The sequence below is a fragment of the Trachemys scripta genome, chromosome 7, assembly GCF_013100865.1.
Source record: "Trachemys scripta elegans isolate TJP31775 chromosome 7, CAS_Tse_1.0, whole genome shotgun sequence".
Taxonomy (NCBI): domain Eukaryota; kingdom Metazoa; phylum Chordata; order Testudines; family Emydidae; genus Trachemys; species Trachemys scripta.
This window is the reverse complement of record NC_048304.1, coordinates 45828740-45849220: the sequence shown is the minus strand read 5'-3', so window position 1 is coordinate 45849220 and position 20481 is coordinate 45828740. Positions and strand designations below refer to the sequence as shown.

At 42.8% G+C, this 20481-nt stretch overlaps 1 protein-coding gene and 1 long non-coding RNA gene across 3 annotated transcripts in view; one reads left to right on the top strand and one right to left on the bottom strand.

Moving 5' to 3' along the window:
* Positions 1–461, bottom strand: part of LOC117880099 (dedicator of cytokinesis protein 3-like) — a 252869-nt gene extending 252408 nt beyond the window's left edge. The window contains exon 1 of the mRNA XM_034775833.1: positions 188–461. Within this exon, the coding sequence (XP_034631724.1) occupies positions 188–224 (37 nt within the window). The 5' untranslated portion in view covers positions 225–461. The remainder of the gene's footprint in view (positions 1–187) is intronic.
* A 142-nt stretch (positions 462–603) lies between these two features.
* Positions 604–20481, top strand: part of LOC117880100 — a 31265-nt gene continuing 11387 nt past the window's right edge. Inside the window, exons 1-2 of one of the 2 annotated variants that reach the window (XR_004646475.1) lie at positions 604–1002; positions 8585–8634. This is a non-coding gene — a long non-coding RNA (uncharacterized LOC117880100). The remainder of the gene's footprint in view (positions 1003–8584; positions 8635–20481) is intronic. The other variant, XR_004646474.1, reaches the window with a different exon arrangement.

Sequence of the window (20481 nt, the reverse complement as noted above, 5' to 3'; positions counted from 1 at the left end):
CCGCGGCACAAGAGCCGGGGCTGCTCAGAGAACGGGCAGCCCCATCACCACCCCCGGACCACGAGAGGTCAGCTCGGGATACAGACCCACACCCAGTGCGGAGGGGGGCAGCTCCCCAGCCCGCTGAGGCGGTAAAAGGGGGTCGCCGTGCTACCAGTAGGAAGGGAAGAGGGGGCTCGGCACCTACCCACGCCGTATTTCTCCTCCTCGGTCGGGGTCCACATGCTGGTGCCGGCGGCGGCCGCGGTTCCCCCCTCACGGAGCGCAGCAGCCGAGCCCTGCTCATGGAGCGGAGGCGGTTTCCCCAGCTGACAGCGGGGCCGCTGCTCCGCACAGCCCCCTGAGCACGGCAACGTCTCCTCCTCGCTCTCACTCGGGCCAGGCGCAGGTGCGGGGGGGAGGGGGACCAGTCCCCGGGTAGCCGCCGCGGCAGGTGCCGGATCCCTCAGCGCTCGGCAGCACCCAGCACGGAGCTGCGAATGGCCCCCGGTGACGGGGATGGTACCGGCGGCTCTCGGCTTCTCACAGTCCAGCCCCTCGGCTGTAGGGGTCCCCACTTCCCTCCCTCAGGTCACTCTGATGAGCTCCAGCCTCCTCACTGGCGTCGTCGTCGCCGAAGGACTGGCGCTACTGCCGCCGCCCCCCCGCTTCCACATCGCGCGCATGCGCAGACACCTCCCTTGCCTTCCTGCGCTCCCTGGTCCCGGGGCCGCACGGTACCCGCAGAGGGGAACGAAAAGGGCGGGAAATGGGGGTACAAGCGCGAGGCGTTAGTGGTCCTGCGCCAGAGCAGATTCTGAGGGGAAATAAGGAAAAATGCCTCCAGGAGCTGGGGCTGCATGGAGGAAAGATACACTCCCTCTATCATACCTCTCCTGCTAAAACAAATCGCAAGACCTGGCAACAGCGAAAACGGCAGGTTTGGAGGTGCCAATGTTATTCCCACCAGCAGCCGCCTTTGTGGACAGAAAATCACTGGGCCGTTTCAAAACAACTAGAGCTGTGAGTTTTTATTTTCCCTTCTACTTCTTTTGAACGAGGGCTCTGCCAGCTAGTGGGGAGCACAGATATTAGAGATGTGTACGTAATTTGAATTTGTAAACTTTGACATTTTCTTTGTAAACAAAGCTATTGTTTAATCCACAGCAGTGTATGTGTGTGTCAGTCACTATTATACTGCTGTTGTTGGATAATAAGTGTTGTGCATAGGCGTGCACAGCACATTTCATTAGGGTGTGCACCCAGGAAATTTTATTTTATTTTATTTTTTTAAAGGTGAACATCATAAAGGTTGGGGTGTGGGAGGGGGTGCGGTGTGCAGGAAGGGGTTCAGAGCAAGCAATTGGGGCACAAGAGGGGTGCGGGGTGTATGAGGGGGCTCCGGGAAGGGGGTTGGGGTGTGGAGTGCAGGAGGGGTGTGGCAGGGGTTTGGGGTGCAAGGTGCAGGCAGGGGGCTTAGGGCAGGGGGTTGGGGTACAGGAGGGGTGTGGGGTGCAACAGGGGGTTCAGGGCAGGGAGTTGGAGTGCATGGGGGTGCAGGGTGCAGCAGGGGGCTCAGGGCAGGAAGTTGGAGTGCATGGGGGTGCAGGGTGCAGCAGGGGACTCAGGGCAGGGGGTTGGGGTGCGTCGGGGGCTCAGGGCAGGGAGTTGGGGGGCGGGGTGCAGGAGGGGGCTCAGGGCAGGGGCTTGGGGTGTGAGGTGCAGGCAGGGGGCTCAGGGCAGGGAGTTGGGATGCAGGAGGGATGCGGGGTGCAGGCAGGGGGCTTAGGGCAGGGAGTTGGGGTGCAGGAAGTGTGTGGCAGGGGGCTAAGGACAGGGAGTTGGGGTGTAGGAGGGGTGCGAGGTGCAGGCAGGGGGCTCAGGGCAGGGAGTTGGGGGGTGGGGTGCAGGAGGGGTTTGGGCTCTGGCCTGGCGCTGCTTACCTGCAGCGGCGTGCTCCCTGTCTGTCTGCCTGCCTGCCCTGGCCCCACGCCACACTGCTCACCACGTCCCTGTGTGGCCCCGGGGGGGGAGGGGCACTGGGCTCTGCGCGCTGCCCTTACCACGCCTCCAGGTACCTTCCCCGAAGCTCCCAATGGCCACGGTTCCCCATGGAAGCTGCGGAGGGCAGTGCCTGGAGCAACACACAGAGCCCTCTGCCCTCCCTGGGGCCCAGGGACGTGGTGCTGTGCCGGCCACTTCTGAGAGCGGCGCGGGGCCTGCAGCACCATGGGGGGCAAATCCCGCGGGCTGGATCCAAAGCTCTGAGGGGCCGAATCCAGCCCGCTGGCATTAGGGTGTGCCTGGGCACACACCCGGCACACCCCGTGTGCGCACGCCTATGGTGTTGCGGTTGTCCATGCTGTGTAGTTAACCTGATCTCTTCCACCAGTACTATTTGGAAGAAGATGTATACAAGTGTGTACCTCAACTAACCGTGAAGTAATGAACCAACCCTTGCTCTAATCTTCAGTTTATGACACTTTAATGGGCACATACACTGTATGGCCTTATTAACTCACATTTATATTTCTGATTTCTTCTTAAAGCATCTCAAAGTGCTTCCCCAACTAAATCCATAATAAAAGCTCCCTCCGATTGCAGGTATCTGGCAAACGAACAGCAGACAGAACACACAATGAAGGGAATTTTGGCCACACACACAAGGACAAATGCTTACTTAAAGGAATAAGAGGGTTATTCAGAATCTTAGATTTTTGTTTATATCTCATCTGAAAAACTTAACAGTAAACTTCATCATATTCAATGTATCTACTTTAGTAGAATAAAACCAAGATGACTACTAGGATTCAAACTTGTTGCTTCCAGGCTTGTAGGAATTTCAGTCCACTAAGGTCATATACTATAGAACGTTTGTGTGGTACAGGGAGTACCATATGAATATTTGTGGTCTAGAAAACATACTTTCTGAGCATGCAGGAATCATAGGAGTTAAGTTCAAATTCATATTCAGTACTTCAATCCTGGTACAAATGCCTAATACGGATTGAGAAAAAAACCTAACAATTTGGGTAATTATTCTCCTGATACAAACTTTTGATCTACAACCCATCCTCGACAACAATCCCTCACTTTCACAGGCCTTGGGTGGCAGGCCAGTCCTCGCCCACAGACAACCTGCCAACCTGAAGCATATTCTCACCAGTAACTACACACCGCACCATAGTAACTAACTCAGGAACCAATCCATGCAACAAACCTCGATGCCCACTTTGCCCACATATCTACACCAGCGACGCCATCACAGGACCTAACCAGATCAGCCACACCATCACCGGTTCATTCACCTGCACGTCCACCAATGTAATATACGCCATTCTATGCCAGCAGTGCCCCTCTGCTATGTACATCGGCCAAACTGGACAGTCCCTCTGTAAAAGGATAAATGGACACAAATCAGATATTAGGAATGGCAATATACAAAAACCTGTAGGAGAACAGTTCAATCTGCCTGGCCACCCAATAGCAGATTTAAAGGTAGCCATCCTGCAGCAAAAAAACTTCAGGACCAGACTTCAAAAAGAAAGTTCATCTGCAAATTTGACACCATCAGCTCAGGATTAAACAAAAACTGTGAATGGCTAGCCAACTACAAAAGCAGTTTCTCCTCCCTTGGTGTTCACACCTCAACTGCTAGAAGAGGGCCTCATCCCCCCTGATTGAACCCACCTCGTTATCTCTAGCCTGACTCACTCTTGCTTGCATATTTATACCTGCCTCTGGAAATTTCCACTACATGCATCCGACGAAGTGGGTATTCACCCACGAAAGCTCATGCTCCAATACGTCTGTTAGTCTATAAGGTGCCTCTGGACTCTTTGCTGCTTTTAGAGATCCAGACTAACACGGCTACCCCTCTGATAATTGAACTTTAACATTGATATTCCACCCTATTCAGTGGCTTTACAAATTGAAATAGTATTTCCGTTTTGCACTCCTATTCTCAATAAGAGACCTTTCAGGCTAGAACTTCAAAGATTTTTAGCCCAGGGGCTAGTGGAAAGTTTTCCAAGTACAGTAAAACCTGCCAAGAGTTTTACGCATGGGAGTTAGCAGAAGTGGTCTCTCTTCAAAGGTTTACAGATCAGAGAGCAACCGTGTTCTGTGGCCTCTGCAAGTAGTCGGTCGTGACGGGGGTCTCTAAGGCAGATTTTACTGTAATTTTTGCATTGTTTGATGAGTATTTATTGAAAATCATTATTTCTCCAGTCTGTTTTTCTTTAAAAAAATAAACATGGTGTTGCACCATTAAGCCTGATATCGTAGTTGCATTAGAATTGGAAATTTACATATGTATTACAATAGTAGCTTTCACAATATATTCATCTAACACTAGCTAATGTGACACTCTTCTGAAAGTTATGTAATCCTATAATGTGGAGATTATGAACAGTTTGACAAGTTTCTAACTAGAAGTAACTGGTGTTTATCCAGATCATTGGAAAAGCAGTTATCTATCATTTGTATAAGTGTTAGACTTCACCTATGACTTCTACTTAACCTCTGATGTCAAGGGATCAGATATGAATTCTTCACAGAGCCTTAGAAGTTGAAGGATGTGTCATTCTAGATGTTTCCTAAGATTTCAGTAAGTTTGGTATTGGATTTATCACTTCAATATCCTGATAATTTAGCTATTTTTTTCAATACGTACTGTCCCTAATATAATTGAAGCGAACTGCTCTTTTTGTACAGCTCTTCCAGAAAATCTGTCAATAAGATGCGTTATATACAATTTTATGGTTACATAGTACTTTTGTAATAACATTTTGTTTTACTAAATATGTGTTCTGCGATTATGTAATGAAATACTAAAGGTTGCTGAATTGAGCTACTGAGCTGAGGTTGCCGTGGAAACCTTCATTATAAATTTTCTGACTTTTGTGCAACTAAATTTTCAACATTGATGATGTACTGACAACATTTTATAAGAGTACAAATACAAAGGCCAATAGGCAGGCATGTGTTCTTACGTTCTTGATTTAGAAAACTACAGTTATTTTATCATACCTTACTCTACACATAAATGTAAGCATACATATTTTGCATTCGTTTTGTTGTTTATCTTCCTAAGAACTATCATAACGTACAAGAGTAGCTTTTAGTAGTAACAAAAATTGAGAAATCTTGAGATTTCTGTTGTTACAGATAGGATGCTACTAGCTTTTAGGATTTTTCTATTCACTTTAACATTCGTAATATAACACTTAATCTCTTACTTTTATCTGTACCAGCTGAATTTTAAATATTAGACATTTTACTGATCCTAAACTTTCTAAAGACAAGAGACAATCCCTCTGCTATGGCCATCTCTCTACCCTCTGCTCTCAGGAATTCTTCCTAGCCCTCTCCTAGCTGCCCTGTTCTTTACAGAGGTAACAAATGCTTCTCCTCACAGCCCTAGTGCTCCTCTTCGAGGAAGAACTCAACAGGATGATGATGCTATATGCAGGGCGCTTCTGAGCACCCTCACCCATTGAAGACAATACAGACTGAGGGTGTATAACACCACACAAGATTAGATTAAAACAAACTCTAAAGAGATGGTGGGGCTAGTAATTAGAAGTGGGGACAGACAAAGCCTTCAGAGGACCAAAATATTTTGTTTTAAAGACAGATTGGTCATTTGTATATTTGACCATTATATAAAACGGTGGTATCAGCAGTTCCAGTCATTCTTTAAATATTGAAACATTTTAAGATTTATTTGCAACATTCTACAGATTAGATATTTAATCCCCAATTATCTCCTCAGATACAGTTATCTTATTTGTACTTCCCAAAGAGTGACATGAGGGGCAGATATCCTAATTAACAAATCACTATCCTCTACAGTACAGTAGATGGAATGCAATTTTACATAATTTAAAGTTATCAGATGTATTTACTCCTGTTTCATTGATGTGCATTAACAAACTGAATGAGTAAATATATATCTTGTCCTGTGAAAGAGCCACAGGAGCTAGTCCACTGGGGAGGAAGAAGGAGCTTAGGGTCAGCCATATGCAACAAAGGAAGCCCAGAACAACATATAGTAGCCTTGCAAATAGATCCAACTTTAGCACTGTTGGGCAGGCCTGCAGAACAATGTTGTGCCTCCTCTCATCCCTCCAAATGTAATTGACTGTCTAATTATGCTATCACACCACTATGCATAGGTATAGCACAATGATGCTTTTATACACCCCAAATGTATGATTTGTTTTATATAAGGATTGCATGCATTTCCAATCTCCTGTTGCAGAATTGGAGCCCAGCTGTTTGTTCATTCCATCTCTAATGTCAATGTAGATCTTTATGTTTTAGAGGGTCTTGGCAAGGAAAGATTCTGGAAATTTATTTTAGAAATCAAAATGAAAGATAAGATTTTCCTTAAATATCTAGCGCCCCTAAATCTAAATGGTTGAGGGTGGGCTTCATGGGTTCCAGAGACTGGCTGTACTGGCAGATCATCAACCTTATCTCCCCTCACAGTGACCCTTTGAGCTGTCATTGTCTAGGAAGCAGCATTGCAAGTCTCTTTCCTCAGACCTCTGTCTCACAAACTAAAGAAGGAATGCCAAATCCCCCACACTGATGCCTATTTACACTGGAAAAACACGTTAGAAAAAAAATGTTTAACAAACACAATATTAAACATGACAATGGTAGACAGATATAGTTGTGTTTAAAATGTTCATTGGTCATGTTTAACCTAGGATCTTAACTATTTTAAACACAACTGTCCCTGTCTATACATAGTGTCAAATCATGTTGAACGTTGTTTTAGTTAAAATGCATTAGTTAGCACGTTTTACAGCATATTGCTTTTTCATAGTATACACATGAATAGGATAGGAGGCTGGGAAAGGAAAGACTTGAAAAAATGTCCTCCTGTATGTAGATCAAAGAGCCAGAAGGAAGACAGAGCTGAATGGTCACTTCAGATACACCGCTACTTCGATATAACATGACCCGATATAACACGAATTCGGATATAATGCGGTAAAGCAGTGCTCTGGGAGGGGGGACGCTGCATACTCAGGTGGATCAAAGCAAGTTCAATATAACGCAGTTTCACCTATAACGCGGTAAGATTTTTTGGCTCCCAAAGACAGCATTATATTGAGGTAGAGGTGTACTCTACAAAGGACATGTGGGGATCAGACAGTGCAGGCAGCTGGCACTGAGCTATTCTTGCACAATCCCACAATCAGCTGTCTCCTGATCCTCTCAGTCCTCTGGTATCTTGGGATACTTATCACTATTGCCCCTTCCACTTCCATATGCCTGGGAAGGGCACATATACTTTTGTCTTTCTCCTCTGTCCCTTCAGTCCTTAGGGTTGGTGGTGATACTAAATGGAGGCATCAGTGATTAAAGTCTGTGTTCAAGACAGGCTGCTACTGGCCTACCCCCTGCTAACATAGTAAACAAGGGGTGGATTTTGTTTCTCCCCTATAATTCAGATCCCAGAATGGGATAAGCTAGTTGTCCATGCCTCAGTTTCCCACACTCTGCATCTCTGTTTCCCTTCAAGTACAGTCTCTCCCTGTTGGTAGGCTGGTCTGATCTGTTGAGGCAACTTGGTTCTCCAGCTAAATCATAAATTTCCCCTTCCAGGGGAAATTAAAGGATCTAAGTAAATAAACCAAACAAGTCCACTCTTTTTCACAGTCACAATGGTCATCTTCATGCCCAAAGTATTCTCCCTTTTGTGACATAGGTTTTCCCCATGGCCTCTAAATGCAGAGGCTCTTCAAGTTGAAGCTAGACAAACTCAGATGAACTAAGGCATACATTTTTAACTGTAAGGGTAATTAACCATTGGAACAACTTGCCACATGTTGTTGTGGATTCTCCATCACTGAGCATTTTTAAATCAGATTGTATGTTTTTCTGAATGAAATGTTATAGGAATTATTCTGGGGGAGTTCTATGGTATGTGTTATACAGGAGGTCAGACTAGATGATCACAATGGTCCTTTCTGGCCTTGGAATCTATTAACCTTGTTTCAATGGCTAGGCCACTGTCCCAGCTTCTAATAATAATAATATATGGAGATATCCTATCTCCTAGAACTGGAAGGGACCCCAAAAGGTTATCGAGTCCAGTTCCCTGCCTTCACTAGCAGGACCAAGTACTGATTTTGCCCCAGATCCCTAACCAGCCCCCCTCAAGGATTGAGCTCACAACCTTGGGTTTAGCAGGCCAATGCTCAAACCACTGAGCTATCCCTCCCCCTTCAGGGAATGTTACTCCCCATAACCCTTCCCTGTGCTGAAGTAATACTTTAGCCCAGTGGTTCTCAAACTTTTGTTCTGGTGACCTCTTTCATATAGCAAGTCTCTGAGTGTGACCCCCCTTATAAATTAAAAACACCTTTTTATATATTTAACACCATCATAAATGCTGGAGGCAAAGTGGGATTTGGGGTGGAGGCTGACAGCTTGTGACCCCGTCATGTAATAACCTCATGACCCCCTGAGGGGTCCCGATCCCCAGTTTGAGAACCCCTGCTTTAGCCCTTTCCCCCCATGTTTAAAAAGAATTCCTCAGCTCTTACTGAATCGATACACAGTAGTCTTTCTCCTCTTACTACAGGTCCTCCTCACAGACTTCACCCTAGGACTGCAATCAATCCATCACCTTTGGTAAGAGAGTTATCTACTCATCTCTTATAGTGGACACTGCGAAAAGATACAAGGTAGCTTGGACCCTCCCTCTAAGGCCCTAACTAGTGAAATAGCCATCTGCTCTACGCTCATCCACGTCATTGTTCTATCAGAAGTACTTCTGACATTGCTTAGGTTGCCTTTTATCTTAGGTCTTTACCACAGGACTTCCTTCAGCTCCTCTACACATATCTTCCTAGGCCTCTTCTGGCTAAGCCCTTCACAGACAAGCCTTTTCCCTGACCTTTCCTTCCGTAAGAAATATAGATGTCAAATATGCCCTGAAAAGATTAACAGCTATAGTTTTCTTTCTGCCCCTTTTCATCAGGAAACCATCTATCTGTGTAAGCTAACATTACAACCACACACCCTTATGCATTATCCAAAACTAGCTTCTTGTTGGAGCTAAAGGCATTGGGAACCAATATTCACGTCCAACAGGTGGTCATCTTGTCTGGAGAATATCAATTAAACTGAAGTTGAAGTACACATTCCCCAGGAAGGGAAAGCTTGATAGGGAGTCTCAGACCAAAGACTCATAATTTACTCGTGGATGAAAATTCCATCTCTTGCTTGGTCTAGCTACAGGGTGACAGACAACAATAACTGCCCTTTTTTCCTGTGCAGAGTGTATGTGTTAACCAAGCATCAGATATGAGTAAAGAAACTGTAGGAGTTAAACCAACTAGAAATAACTTACTGTGGGAACTGGAAAATTAAGAAGTCCAAACCAACTAGCTTTCACCACAAATGTGAAGCTACATGTGTTTGTTTTCTGAATCAAAAGCACCATCTTTCCATATGTGAATAATCTGTTTTGTTCCTTCAATATGTCTTTCACCCCAAATTAGAAGCTGTAAATTTCTCTGCCTTATGAATCAGATAAACAATATCTATGTATGTCAATAATGTCTCATGTTCTATTTAAGCCCTAACCATGTGAAAAGAAAGGTAAGAAACATAACCAAACAATGCACAGACTACGTCAACTAAATTGAGAGGAAATTTAAGGGATTTTTGTTTTAATTCTACATGATTAATGCACTACAGAAGTGGAATGAATGGTACAGCACAAGAAGGAAAAAGGAATGTTGAAAGATATAAGCATATAACCGGGGTATAACTGGGAAATATTGAAAAAAATTGCTTAAAAAGTGATATTCCAGTTCATAGTCCAGGGCTATTACTGAAATACAATCGTTGAAATTAAACAAACATAAAAAATCCCTGACTAAGAAAAGGATTGAAGAAATTTGTTGTATATCAACAAGAGTAGCAGAGAAAGAGAGAGAGAGGAAATCTGAGCACTGAGTTGATAAGTGTCTGATAAAAACAAGAAGGTGGCCCCACTCTGACAAACTCTCAAGCAAGGTATGTAAAACTGAGGTCACCATGTGGGACCCCAGAACTAGCTGAACCCCCATGGTTCTCCCCTCCTCCAGGGTACAATACTAAGAAAAGAGTTAACTGAACACACAAATAAGCTTCAGAATCCAGAAGTGCTATCAGACACTTAGACCAGCCTCATGGATAGCTCTCCCCTCTTCCAGGGTTAATAAGACAGAAGAAGCAGCAGAGAAATTTCATTTCAGAGATTGTATTTTGCTTCGTGTTTTTTAATATAAATAACTAAGAGTTATCTTGTTGAATCTACTCTTTCAAGTGAGACCTCAAATAACCATACTTTGGGTTTTAACCAACTAATGCATGTTTCTTCTTTATACACCCAAGCAAATTGGCCTAAGAGAGACTTAGCCAATAAAGAGAGACTTTAAGCAATTTCTCTTGATATTTTAAACTACTTCCTTTCGTAACATGCCATTAAAATAGACATATGCATCCTTTCTCATTGGAGAATTACTGGAAGAGTAATAAATGTATTAGAGCTACTAAAGAATTGATATCTGAAGATTATAAGTAAATGTTATAAGAAATCTTGGCGATTTGTAGTGTTCCTTGGTGTAGCTGCTGGGCCCCAGCACTGACCTGTGTTAATTGCTTACAAGATTGCATGTATATTTTCTGTTCAGTACATACCTAGAAAGTTGGTTGTATCTACATTTGATTGATGAACTGTTGATTGTTCTGGGTGAGTTAGTAAGTTGTTGATTAATTAAGAATAACCAAATGTCTTGATCTGAGAAATACTGTCCAAGGTAAAAGTAGACCTGAAAAGAATCTAGTGCTAAAATTAATAAGCTAGCACTCTCTGGACTCAATAAAAATAAATTATCCTAATTAAATTCCATTCAAATATTGGTTATAATACTTATCAAATTGGCAGATCTAGTTTATTAGATTTCAGCTTAAAATCTAACTGGCACTGTGGCACAGTGATAAAGTTGACCCCTATTCACACTTACATCCCAACCCTGGTCTCTTAAAGTGAGAAAGGCAGCCACCTCTTATAGAAGTCATGTGACTCTACCATCATATGCATCTTCTGATCAGGGGCTTTATGTGGGAGCGCCCTAGTCCCATGATTCAAGGGGGGGGGGAATACAGCTGGAAATAGCTCAAACTTACCATGTTTCACCCAAATGAAAAAGAAGAGGGGCTCTCAGAAATCCCCAAAATACCTAGATTAAAATAATCATTTTGCAAAAATACCAATATTCATCTAGCAACATAATTCTCACTTTTATACCAAGTGAGGGTCAGAATAAAAATGGTTCCAACTGAGGTTTAAAATATCTGAGTGTTCTGTTGTTGGTTTTTTTTTTGTTGTTGTTGTTTTAATTTTTGGGAAAGCATTATATAGTTGAATTTCAACACTACATTAGAAGATGAATTTAAAAAAATAATAAAACTAAGATAACTATATTCATATATCAAAAAATTAATGTACTATATTTGCAATGTTGTTTTTGTCATGTAATAAAATTTATCTCTAATGAAAATAAATTAAAATGAGAGAGGATCAGGACTCAGATAGGAAGAGCTGTTATGGATCAAGCTTGGGGTGCCTTGGCACAGCTGTTCATGCAAAGTTTGCATGATGCTTGCTTCTCCTATGTCTGGATCAAATGAGGGCTATCCACTCTTCACTTTTGTGAGCATTACATTAAATTACAAATTTAAAATTATTTCAGTTTAATGCTTTAATACAGAGAGAACATAATCAAATGCAAGTATAATAAATTCATAGTATAGCCTAGGATTCTTTGGTCTTTTAGACGTTGATTTGAAAAATATCAAAGATTACACTAAACAAATACATTTTTTATGATACTAAGAAATTTAGAATATTTTGTTCTCCAATTACTACCAAAGAAGATTCCTCTGAATTTTCATGTGTGTTCCATAAATAATGGAGAAATTCTGGGAAATGCTACTCTGGCCTTATTTTTGCTTTTCCTCTGATAGGAACTGTAGAGTTCTTACTGCAGCAGATTGCTTGGTGATGATAAAAGAAATCATAAAAGATTAATTAGCAATTTTCTGACAAATGGATACTATTTTCTTTTTATTTCTTGTAATGTTTTAGGATATGAGGGATTTTCTGCATTCTGGAGTGATCATTGCAAACTGTTAGCATTTAGTTTCTTTCAAGTGGCAGGGTTCAGAAATCTTTTTTTGATCTGGTTTACTTCTTACCATGTACTTATTTATCTTCTTGAAAGGATATATTTCCTTTCATTCCATTAATTTTGTTCCATTTGAATCAAGCCTTTGAGAGCTGGTTTCATTACATCTGAAAATGCAACCAGGTTAACATTCCAGAGCTTGTCTTAATTGACACTAGTAGTCACTTAGGCCATTTCTAGCATAACTGTCTACAATTTAACACAGAGTAATTCATTTCTAAAAGTGCGTTCTCTAATGCTATTGCTTTGTTTCACGGAAAACTGAATGTTAGGGGTTTTTCCCTACAGTGAACCAATACACCTCCTGGAACTAGTGGCTGTAGAATAACATTTATTATATACCTTTATTAATGTTCAGCTGTACAACAGGGATGCCTCAAATTTATTTCATTTTGCATTAGTTTAAAGGTCAAACAAAAATACCTTCCTATTATTGTGCTGTCACTTATCTCACAGCCTCTCTGTTCCACGGGTTAGTCACAGCACCCTTACTATCAAATTAAATATTCCATGGTAGTTATTTTTAGAAGAATTCTTCCTTACCCTAGCTGGTGCAGTAAATGTTTGGGCACCATCCATTTTGTAAGACATACAATAGATCAGAACAAAGCTATGTTGCTTGCACAAATCCCTCCAAAATACACCATACTTCACCCACTGTCTTCAAAGTGATAGAATAAATGGCAAGGAGCTATCCATGGTGCTGGTGTGCTCTAGTAAATTATCCTATATGAAGAACTGTGACATTTATATTATGATGATGTAATGTTTGCACACTGCTCCTTCTTTGTTGTGCTGTTACCAGTGACCTACTGTATTCAATCAGAGTTGTTATATTTATAGTATTAGTCACAGATTTTATGAGACATTTTAGACACAAAATGTGACAAGCAAAAAGACCCTGGGTTTAAATTTAAAAGCCTCTTCATTTTTTTAAATAGGTGCAGAGATAAGTACTTATCAAAATAAAAGCAGACAATACATATCTGATATGAACACACAAAAATGTAATAGAAATAACACTAAGTTTGTAATTTAAAATGAAGAAAGTAAGAAAAATGTAAGCCCCACCTGGAATCCTAGTAGCTAGCTAACAGAGGTTGCTGGGCAGTAGTATCGTGCTCAGAACTAGATACTCAACAAGTAGACCACTGCCTTTTATACCACCTTCAGTTTCCAGAGCTGATTTAAGGTGTAGTCCATATAAACGACATTAGAATAGTTTAATCTTGAAGTGAAAGAATCTTGGATGGCAGTAATAAGGTCTGTATCAAAGAAAAAAGAGTAAAATACTTGACCAGATGCAGATAGGGGAAAAAAACACATCTTACCGTGCTGCTTTATGACCATCCTGCTACAGATGTGAGATTTAATAAGACCCACAAATTGAAAGCTTGACTGAAAAATTGGTCACACATCTTCAGTAAGAAGAGCCAATCTAACCTTTACCGTATCTCCTATTTTTTTTTCTCCCAACCTGCCAACACCATTCAGTCTTCTCTGGATTGAGCTTCAGCCAGTTTGCTCTCATCCATGCCCCAATCATCAACAGACACTGAGGAAGAAACTCAGCTGCACCCTTAGAGTCAGTTGAAATGGAAAGATACCATACAGTGATATTATCATATCAAAAGAACCTCAGTCTGTGCCTCCTCAGTAACCTTCCTAATGATCCCATGTTTACAATAGGGAAGATAAGTAAAACCTTGTGGAACATAACACAAAAGAACCCACAGGACACAGCAGCAATTACCTTAAACTATCCTTTGGAATCTGAGAGAAAAAGATGAAGCCTCTAGAAGACAATCCCTTCTACTCCTGCTCAGCTCTACAAGTGAGTCAACACATTGTGACCAACAGGATCAAAGGCACACGAAAAACATTATCAAAGGTAGCTGATTGACCTAACAATAATAGCATGGACATCTCATCTTTATCTATCACCAGGATGAGATAATCAATGAGTGCTGTCTCAGTGCTAAAATTTAATATAAAACTAGATTGACAAGGCCATCTAACACATCTAGATACTCAGAATTGTCTCACCATAATTGCCTTCGTTCTATGTTCTTAATCAAAAGTATAAGATTAAATATTGGTCTATAGTTGGCCAAACTATAGTCATGAAGTGATGTTTTCTTGAGAAAAGCTCATACATACATGTTCTTAAGAGAGCTCAGTACTCTGCCCTCCTTAAAGGGGTTGTTGACAATCTCCACTAGCTAACAAATCCTGATCATTTTCTCCAGCCCAGGGGTAGATGGGCTCAAAATATGAGATGCAGAATTAATTTCTCCCAGAACATTCAGAAACTCAGTGAGCAACACTGGTGCAAACTCAAGCAGTCACCTCAATATGCTGCTCGGCTGCCATGGATGCAGACAGCTCAGTCAAAATTAGAATTATTTCCCTACAAAAATAACAAATTTCTTCATGACGGGAGATGCTTGAATCAATCCCTGGGGGCAAAAACGGGGTGGAGGGAGGGGGAATCTACTGTCCAAGATATTGCATATGCTATATTAAAGGGGAAAAAACCTTTTTTCTTGAACAGAATCTTCTAATAAAATCTTAAGAATTCTTTATGTGTAGTCAGTTACCTTCAGCCCTGAATATCCACCATAGGTTCCAGCAGTTTGCCCTTGTTTCATCTATTGCACATCATCAAAAAGCCAAGAAGACATGTGACAATGAAACAAAGGAAGAGGATGACAGGGAGCCACCTAATTGATGATGAAAAACAAAAGAAAGAGTACTACACCAGTCCATCAATATAATGGTTGATCAGAAGCAACCAGTTTGCAATGAAGTCCTCTAGAAATGCTCTTCACCCTCCAAGAGCAGACCATAAAAAAAGTCCCTTGCCTCAACAGGAGAGGTGGTCTCCAGACATAAAGTGCAGAAGGCAATGATTGGTGCATGAGATAGGTACAGTATCTAGCTCTCCAATTCCAACATAAGCAGCAGATCCAGATACACACACACAAATTATAGATGGCATGGGTAGTTGCTACCTATAGTTAAGATAGTTCTCTGACTTGTAAGACCATGTTTTCAGTTGCTTATAATTTTGTCAAAATGTAACTGAATTTTTCCATGCCAGATGTTGATTTTTTTTTTATTTCAGCACACTTATAGTTCAGCCATTTCTGAGACCAAGGATAGGGGAAAATACATTGCCACAGTTAAAAATTTGTACAACCGTTTAATTGAAATGTTCTATTGCCTCATGCTTTGGAACAGGGACTTGTAATTTGGCACCTGGGGTACCTTGGTGTCAAGAATGTGTCTTTTGCATCCCCATCAAAATCTGCCCAAAATGGTCAAGTTATAAATATCTGAAAAGTTTTAGTTTACAAGTGCTCATTGGAGCCTCCAAAGTTGGCTCTAAATTCTCCAAAGATTCAATCTGCACTGAGCATGTTCCAGCCGTAGGCTTCAGAGGATGAGCAGGACTTTCCCTGTAATGGCAGCTGGGCAGAACAAAAGGGCCACTGTGGCTCTGCGCATGGAGGTGGAGAGCAGGGAGTCTGTCTCTTCTGTGCTGCCAATAGTCCTAATGTGGGTGCCCTGGCCATGACGAGGAGAATGAGGATGCTGCAAGACTGAAATGCATAGGAGTGAATATCCAAGCTTGCGGGGATCCAAAGGGTGGGGAGGACTGTGATGAGGAAGCAGAGTCAGGGACTGGGATGTGGAACTTTGGGTGGGAGGATGGGATATGGAGATGAGGTATGGGGACTGAGAGTGGAACAAGGAGCTAAGGAGTAGTTGGTGGTGAGGCTGGGACTGTGACAAGGAGCCAAGGGAATCAGGGGAGACTGGGATGAGGAAAAGCTATAGATGTGCCAGGGACAGAAGGAGTCAGGCTGGGGAGGGGGGTACAGTACACTCCCCTCAGGACCTGGAATAGAACCCAGGATTGCTGAGTTTCAACATTCCTGTGGTGTTAGCAAATAGCTGTGAAATCCACTAGCAAAATGCCTCATCTTCCACTAGTGGCTAGCCCCTTTAAATTATGACAACCTACTATTGCTAACAGTTACTCTATTATCTCAAGTGGCAGAGGTCTGTGCTGTGGACTTAAAGGTTCTAACCTTGCTGATGGACCATGTGGGAGTCAATGTGTTTCCACATAGTGGAATTTCTTTTGTATTTTTTCCAGTATACTTTTTTAAAAAATCTACAAAATTACATTTAAAAAAACTATGTTAAAAGAACATTGAAACTGCAAAGTCAAGCACTCAAATGTTAGGAAATGCCAGTGCATTCTTAATTCACCCCCTTTATGTGTATGCATTATGATACACTTTTTAGTTACATGTTCACATATTATTTTTTCCGCAGCATCATTAATTACTATTCATTCCCAGAGCACTGTCCACTCTGTTCACTGAATGAGGCAGAAGCCCCATAAATGTAGTATTTGATATAATGTACATTTAATACACACGCTTGTCAAAAATATTCATTCTTGTGTTTTATTTTGTTATAAACTGTACCAGTGATTTTCCTTTTGTCTGTTAACCCCCTGTATACTTTTAAACATTTAGGGTGAAAGCCTGGCCTCGTGCAAGTCAATGTAATAATCTTCATTGACGTCAGTGGGGCCAGGATTTCACCCTCAGCCTATTATAATATAAGAACGGCCATACTGGGTCAGACCAATGGTCCATCTGGCTCAGGGGGTCTCACAACAAATTTTTGGTGGCCTCAGAGTACAGCCACCAACTCTTTCTGGTGGCTGCTCTGACAATTTTTCCTAAAATACTTACTTAACTTTAGGAAAAACAAATAAATATGCACATATACATGTCCAAATCAGTGTAATTTATTTATGTAGGAGGTGTTTTTTTTTTTTTTTGCAGACTCAATAATAAAAATAACGTACAGTTGTCTCTATTTTTTATTGGACTTAAACAGAATAGAAACACAAATAAGGTGCTTTGCACATTCTTGTCTCTTTTTGTTGTTTCTTTTGCTTTTTGGTTGCTTTTTAAAAAAAGACTTGCTTGATAGCTAGTAAGTCTGCTGCTGCCAAAAGTAATATTTGTATGTAATATCGCTTTTCACAGCCTCCCAGCTAGCTAGAATGTCTGCTGTGAAAAGTGATATTAACAAACATACACATATCAATTTCCACAGCAGACTTACTCAGCCCTGGCAAACCAGTGGACAAATTAAGCCCTGGATGGGGAGGTGGGTAGGGAGATAGCAGGGGCCACGGGCAGGTGAGCCGAGGACCAGGGTCCAAGGCCAGAATTCAAAGACCCATGACCAAATCCAGAAGCCTGCACCTCACCACCCTCAGGAAGGTGGGGAACTCACTGGCTGCCTGCTCCTCTGGCGTTTATGGCTCCAGAAGGGGGCAGAGCCCAACCCCTGCTGGTGGCCCTTGGGGAGGCTCCACTGCTTTGCCCCTCCCCCCACTGCCCAGGAGGCTGTCGTGGCCACAAGAAAAGCCTCTGGTGGCCACATGCGGCCACAGTAGCCACATTTGAGAAACGCTGATCTAGCCCAGTAGCCTGTCTTCTGACAGTGATCAATGCCAGGTGCTTCAGAGAGAATGAACAGAACAGGCAAATATCATGTGATTCATCCCCTGTTGTCCACTCCCAGCTTCTGGCAAACAGAGTGTAGGGACACTTAGAGCAGGGGTTCTTAACCTTTTTCTTTCTGAGTCCCCCCACCTCCCCAACATACTATAAAAACTCCAGAGTCAGCAGGGGTGGGAGGGCCTCGGGGCAGGGGCCTGGGGCATAGGCGTAGTTTGACTTCTATTTTGGGGGGGCAGGAGCCAGCGAGGCTCGAGCCAGCTCCACACGCTGGAGTCCAGGGAGGGGGTGCCACCCCCACCTCTGACCAACCTTAGCAGGCCACCCAGCCTGTCTGGGTTGGGGGTGTGTGTGCAACCAAAATTATAATCCAAAGGTGGAGGGCTCAGCTCAAAAAGTTTTAAAACAGCTTAGAATGCAGGGAGGGGATAGCTAGGGGCTGTGTGCAGACAGGGAGGTAGCTCAGGGAGCTAGGAGAGGGGTGTCTAGGGGCTGTGTGAGGGCAGGGGATAGCCTGCCCTAGGGGCTGTGTGCCATGAGGGCTCCCCTACGGTCCCCATTCCTGGAGGGCCCTGCCAGCCTCAGAGCAGGATCCCCCCACCTGGATGGCTTTTATTGGCTGCTTCTGCGAGAGCAAAGGGGGCTGGGAGCTGAGCAGCAGCTTCAACCCTGAGCACCAGCAGCAGCGGGAGACAAGGGAATGCTGTGGCTGCCTGCTCCATGGCACCAGCCAGAGCAGCAGCTGCCCAGCTCTAGCTTCCCACCTCTGACCTGGCCAGGGAGCAAGGAGAGAAGGACATGGGGGGGTGGAGCTGCCTCTGGGACTGACCTGCTCTTGTGCTGCAGTTTGGGGGGATGCAACACCCTCCATGCCCCCCAACTCTGCCCATGGGCTCAGGGCTTCTGCCCCACAGGGGACATCAGGGCTCTGAGGTTCAGCTCCGCTGGTCCCGGCTTCAGCCCTTCAAGGGGCGCCGAGGATCGGGGCTTCAGCCCCCCCCGGGGGGGCACCACGGATAGGGGCTTCAGCCCTCTGGGGGCCGCCAGGGATTGAGGCTTCAGCTCCGGCTCCTGACATCAGCCCCACGGAGGGCGCTGGGGCTTGGGCTCTGGGTTTCGGCCACAGGGCCCCACAGACCCCTTGAAAGGGCTTGTGGACCCCCAGGAGGTCGCAGATCCCCAGTTGAGAACTGCTGACTTAGAGCATGGGACACTAACTTTGAGTAGGAGTAGAGAGGTTATTTTACCTCTCTATTTGGCACAGTGTTCAGTTCTGGTGCCAACAATTACAGAAGGATGTTAATAAATTGGAGAGGGTTCAGAGAAGAGCCATGAGAATGATTAAATGATTAGAAAACATGCCTTATAGTGATAGACTCATAGAGCAAAATGTAGTTTGACAAAGAGAAGGGTAAGGGATGACTTGATCACAGTCTAAATATATAAAGGGGAACAAATCTTTAATAATGAGCTCTTCAATCCAACAGAGAAAGGTATAACATGATCCAATGGCTGGAAGTTGAAGCTGGACAAATTCCGACTGGAAATAAGGTATAAAATTTTGACAGTGAGGGTAATTAACCATTTGAACAATTACCAAGGGTTGAAGTGGATTCTTCAATACTGGCGATTTTAAAATCAAGATTGGATGTTTTTTGTAAGAAATACGCTCTAGGAATTATTTTGGGGGCGTTCTATGGCCAGTATTATACAGGAGGTCAGACTAGATGGTCACAATGGTCCCTTCTGGCCTTGGAATGTATGAATCTCTGTTTAGGAGCCCAAAAGAGGAAACTCGCCCTATATTTAATTAATTTTTCCTTTCCTATAGTTAGTAGGATAGCATGATTAAGGATTCCAGATAAAGGAAGCAGTAGAGATTTTGCTGTTTAAATTGAAAATTTCAACATTCCTAGTTAGACTTTGTTTTCATAATAATATGGTGATTTTTTCCATGTCTGTTAAATCTCTTGGCCCCTGTAGCAAGTTCAAAATGTTGTTTTGTTCTCAGAGTGCTTGACCTTATTAGCCTGAGTCCAATCATAACAGCTGTTACTTGTCACCATCTACTGAGCATTATCCACAATTACAGAATTCAGGGGAGATTTAAGATTTGACACTACTATAGGAACTGTCTGGGGGCAGCTAATTGAGGGATTTTAACTGACAGGTAATCTTTCACTAACCTTAACCATGTTGCAAACTGTCAAACTTTGTCATTCACCTCTAGAGGAGCTATTCCTCCTTAGTTGTTAGTTTGGAGTTCATGTCAATTGTCACAATTTGCAGAGGTGCTGTAGAAAATAGTTACTTGGTTGAAAACAATGAAGAAACAGACTGCTGTTAATATCACTACCAACTGCTATGAGAGAGTTACAGAAACGGACTATATGGCACTAGAATTTAGTGAATAAAAAGAACTAGGGCTGTCAATTAATCGCAATTAACTCCCTCATGCGATTAATTCAAAAAATTAACCGTGATTAAAATAATTAATCACGATTAATCACAGTTTTAATCATACTGTTAAACAATAGAATACCAATTGAAATGTATTAAATATTTTTGGATGTTTTTCTACATTTTCAAATATATTTATTTCAGTTATAACACAGAATACAAAATATACAGTGCTCACTTTGTTATTTTTATTACAAATATTTGTACTGTAAAATGATAAACAA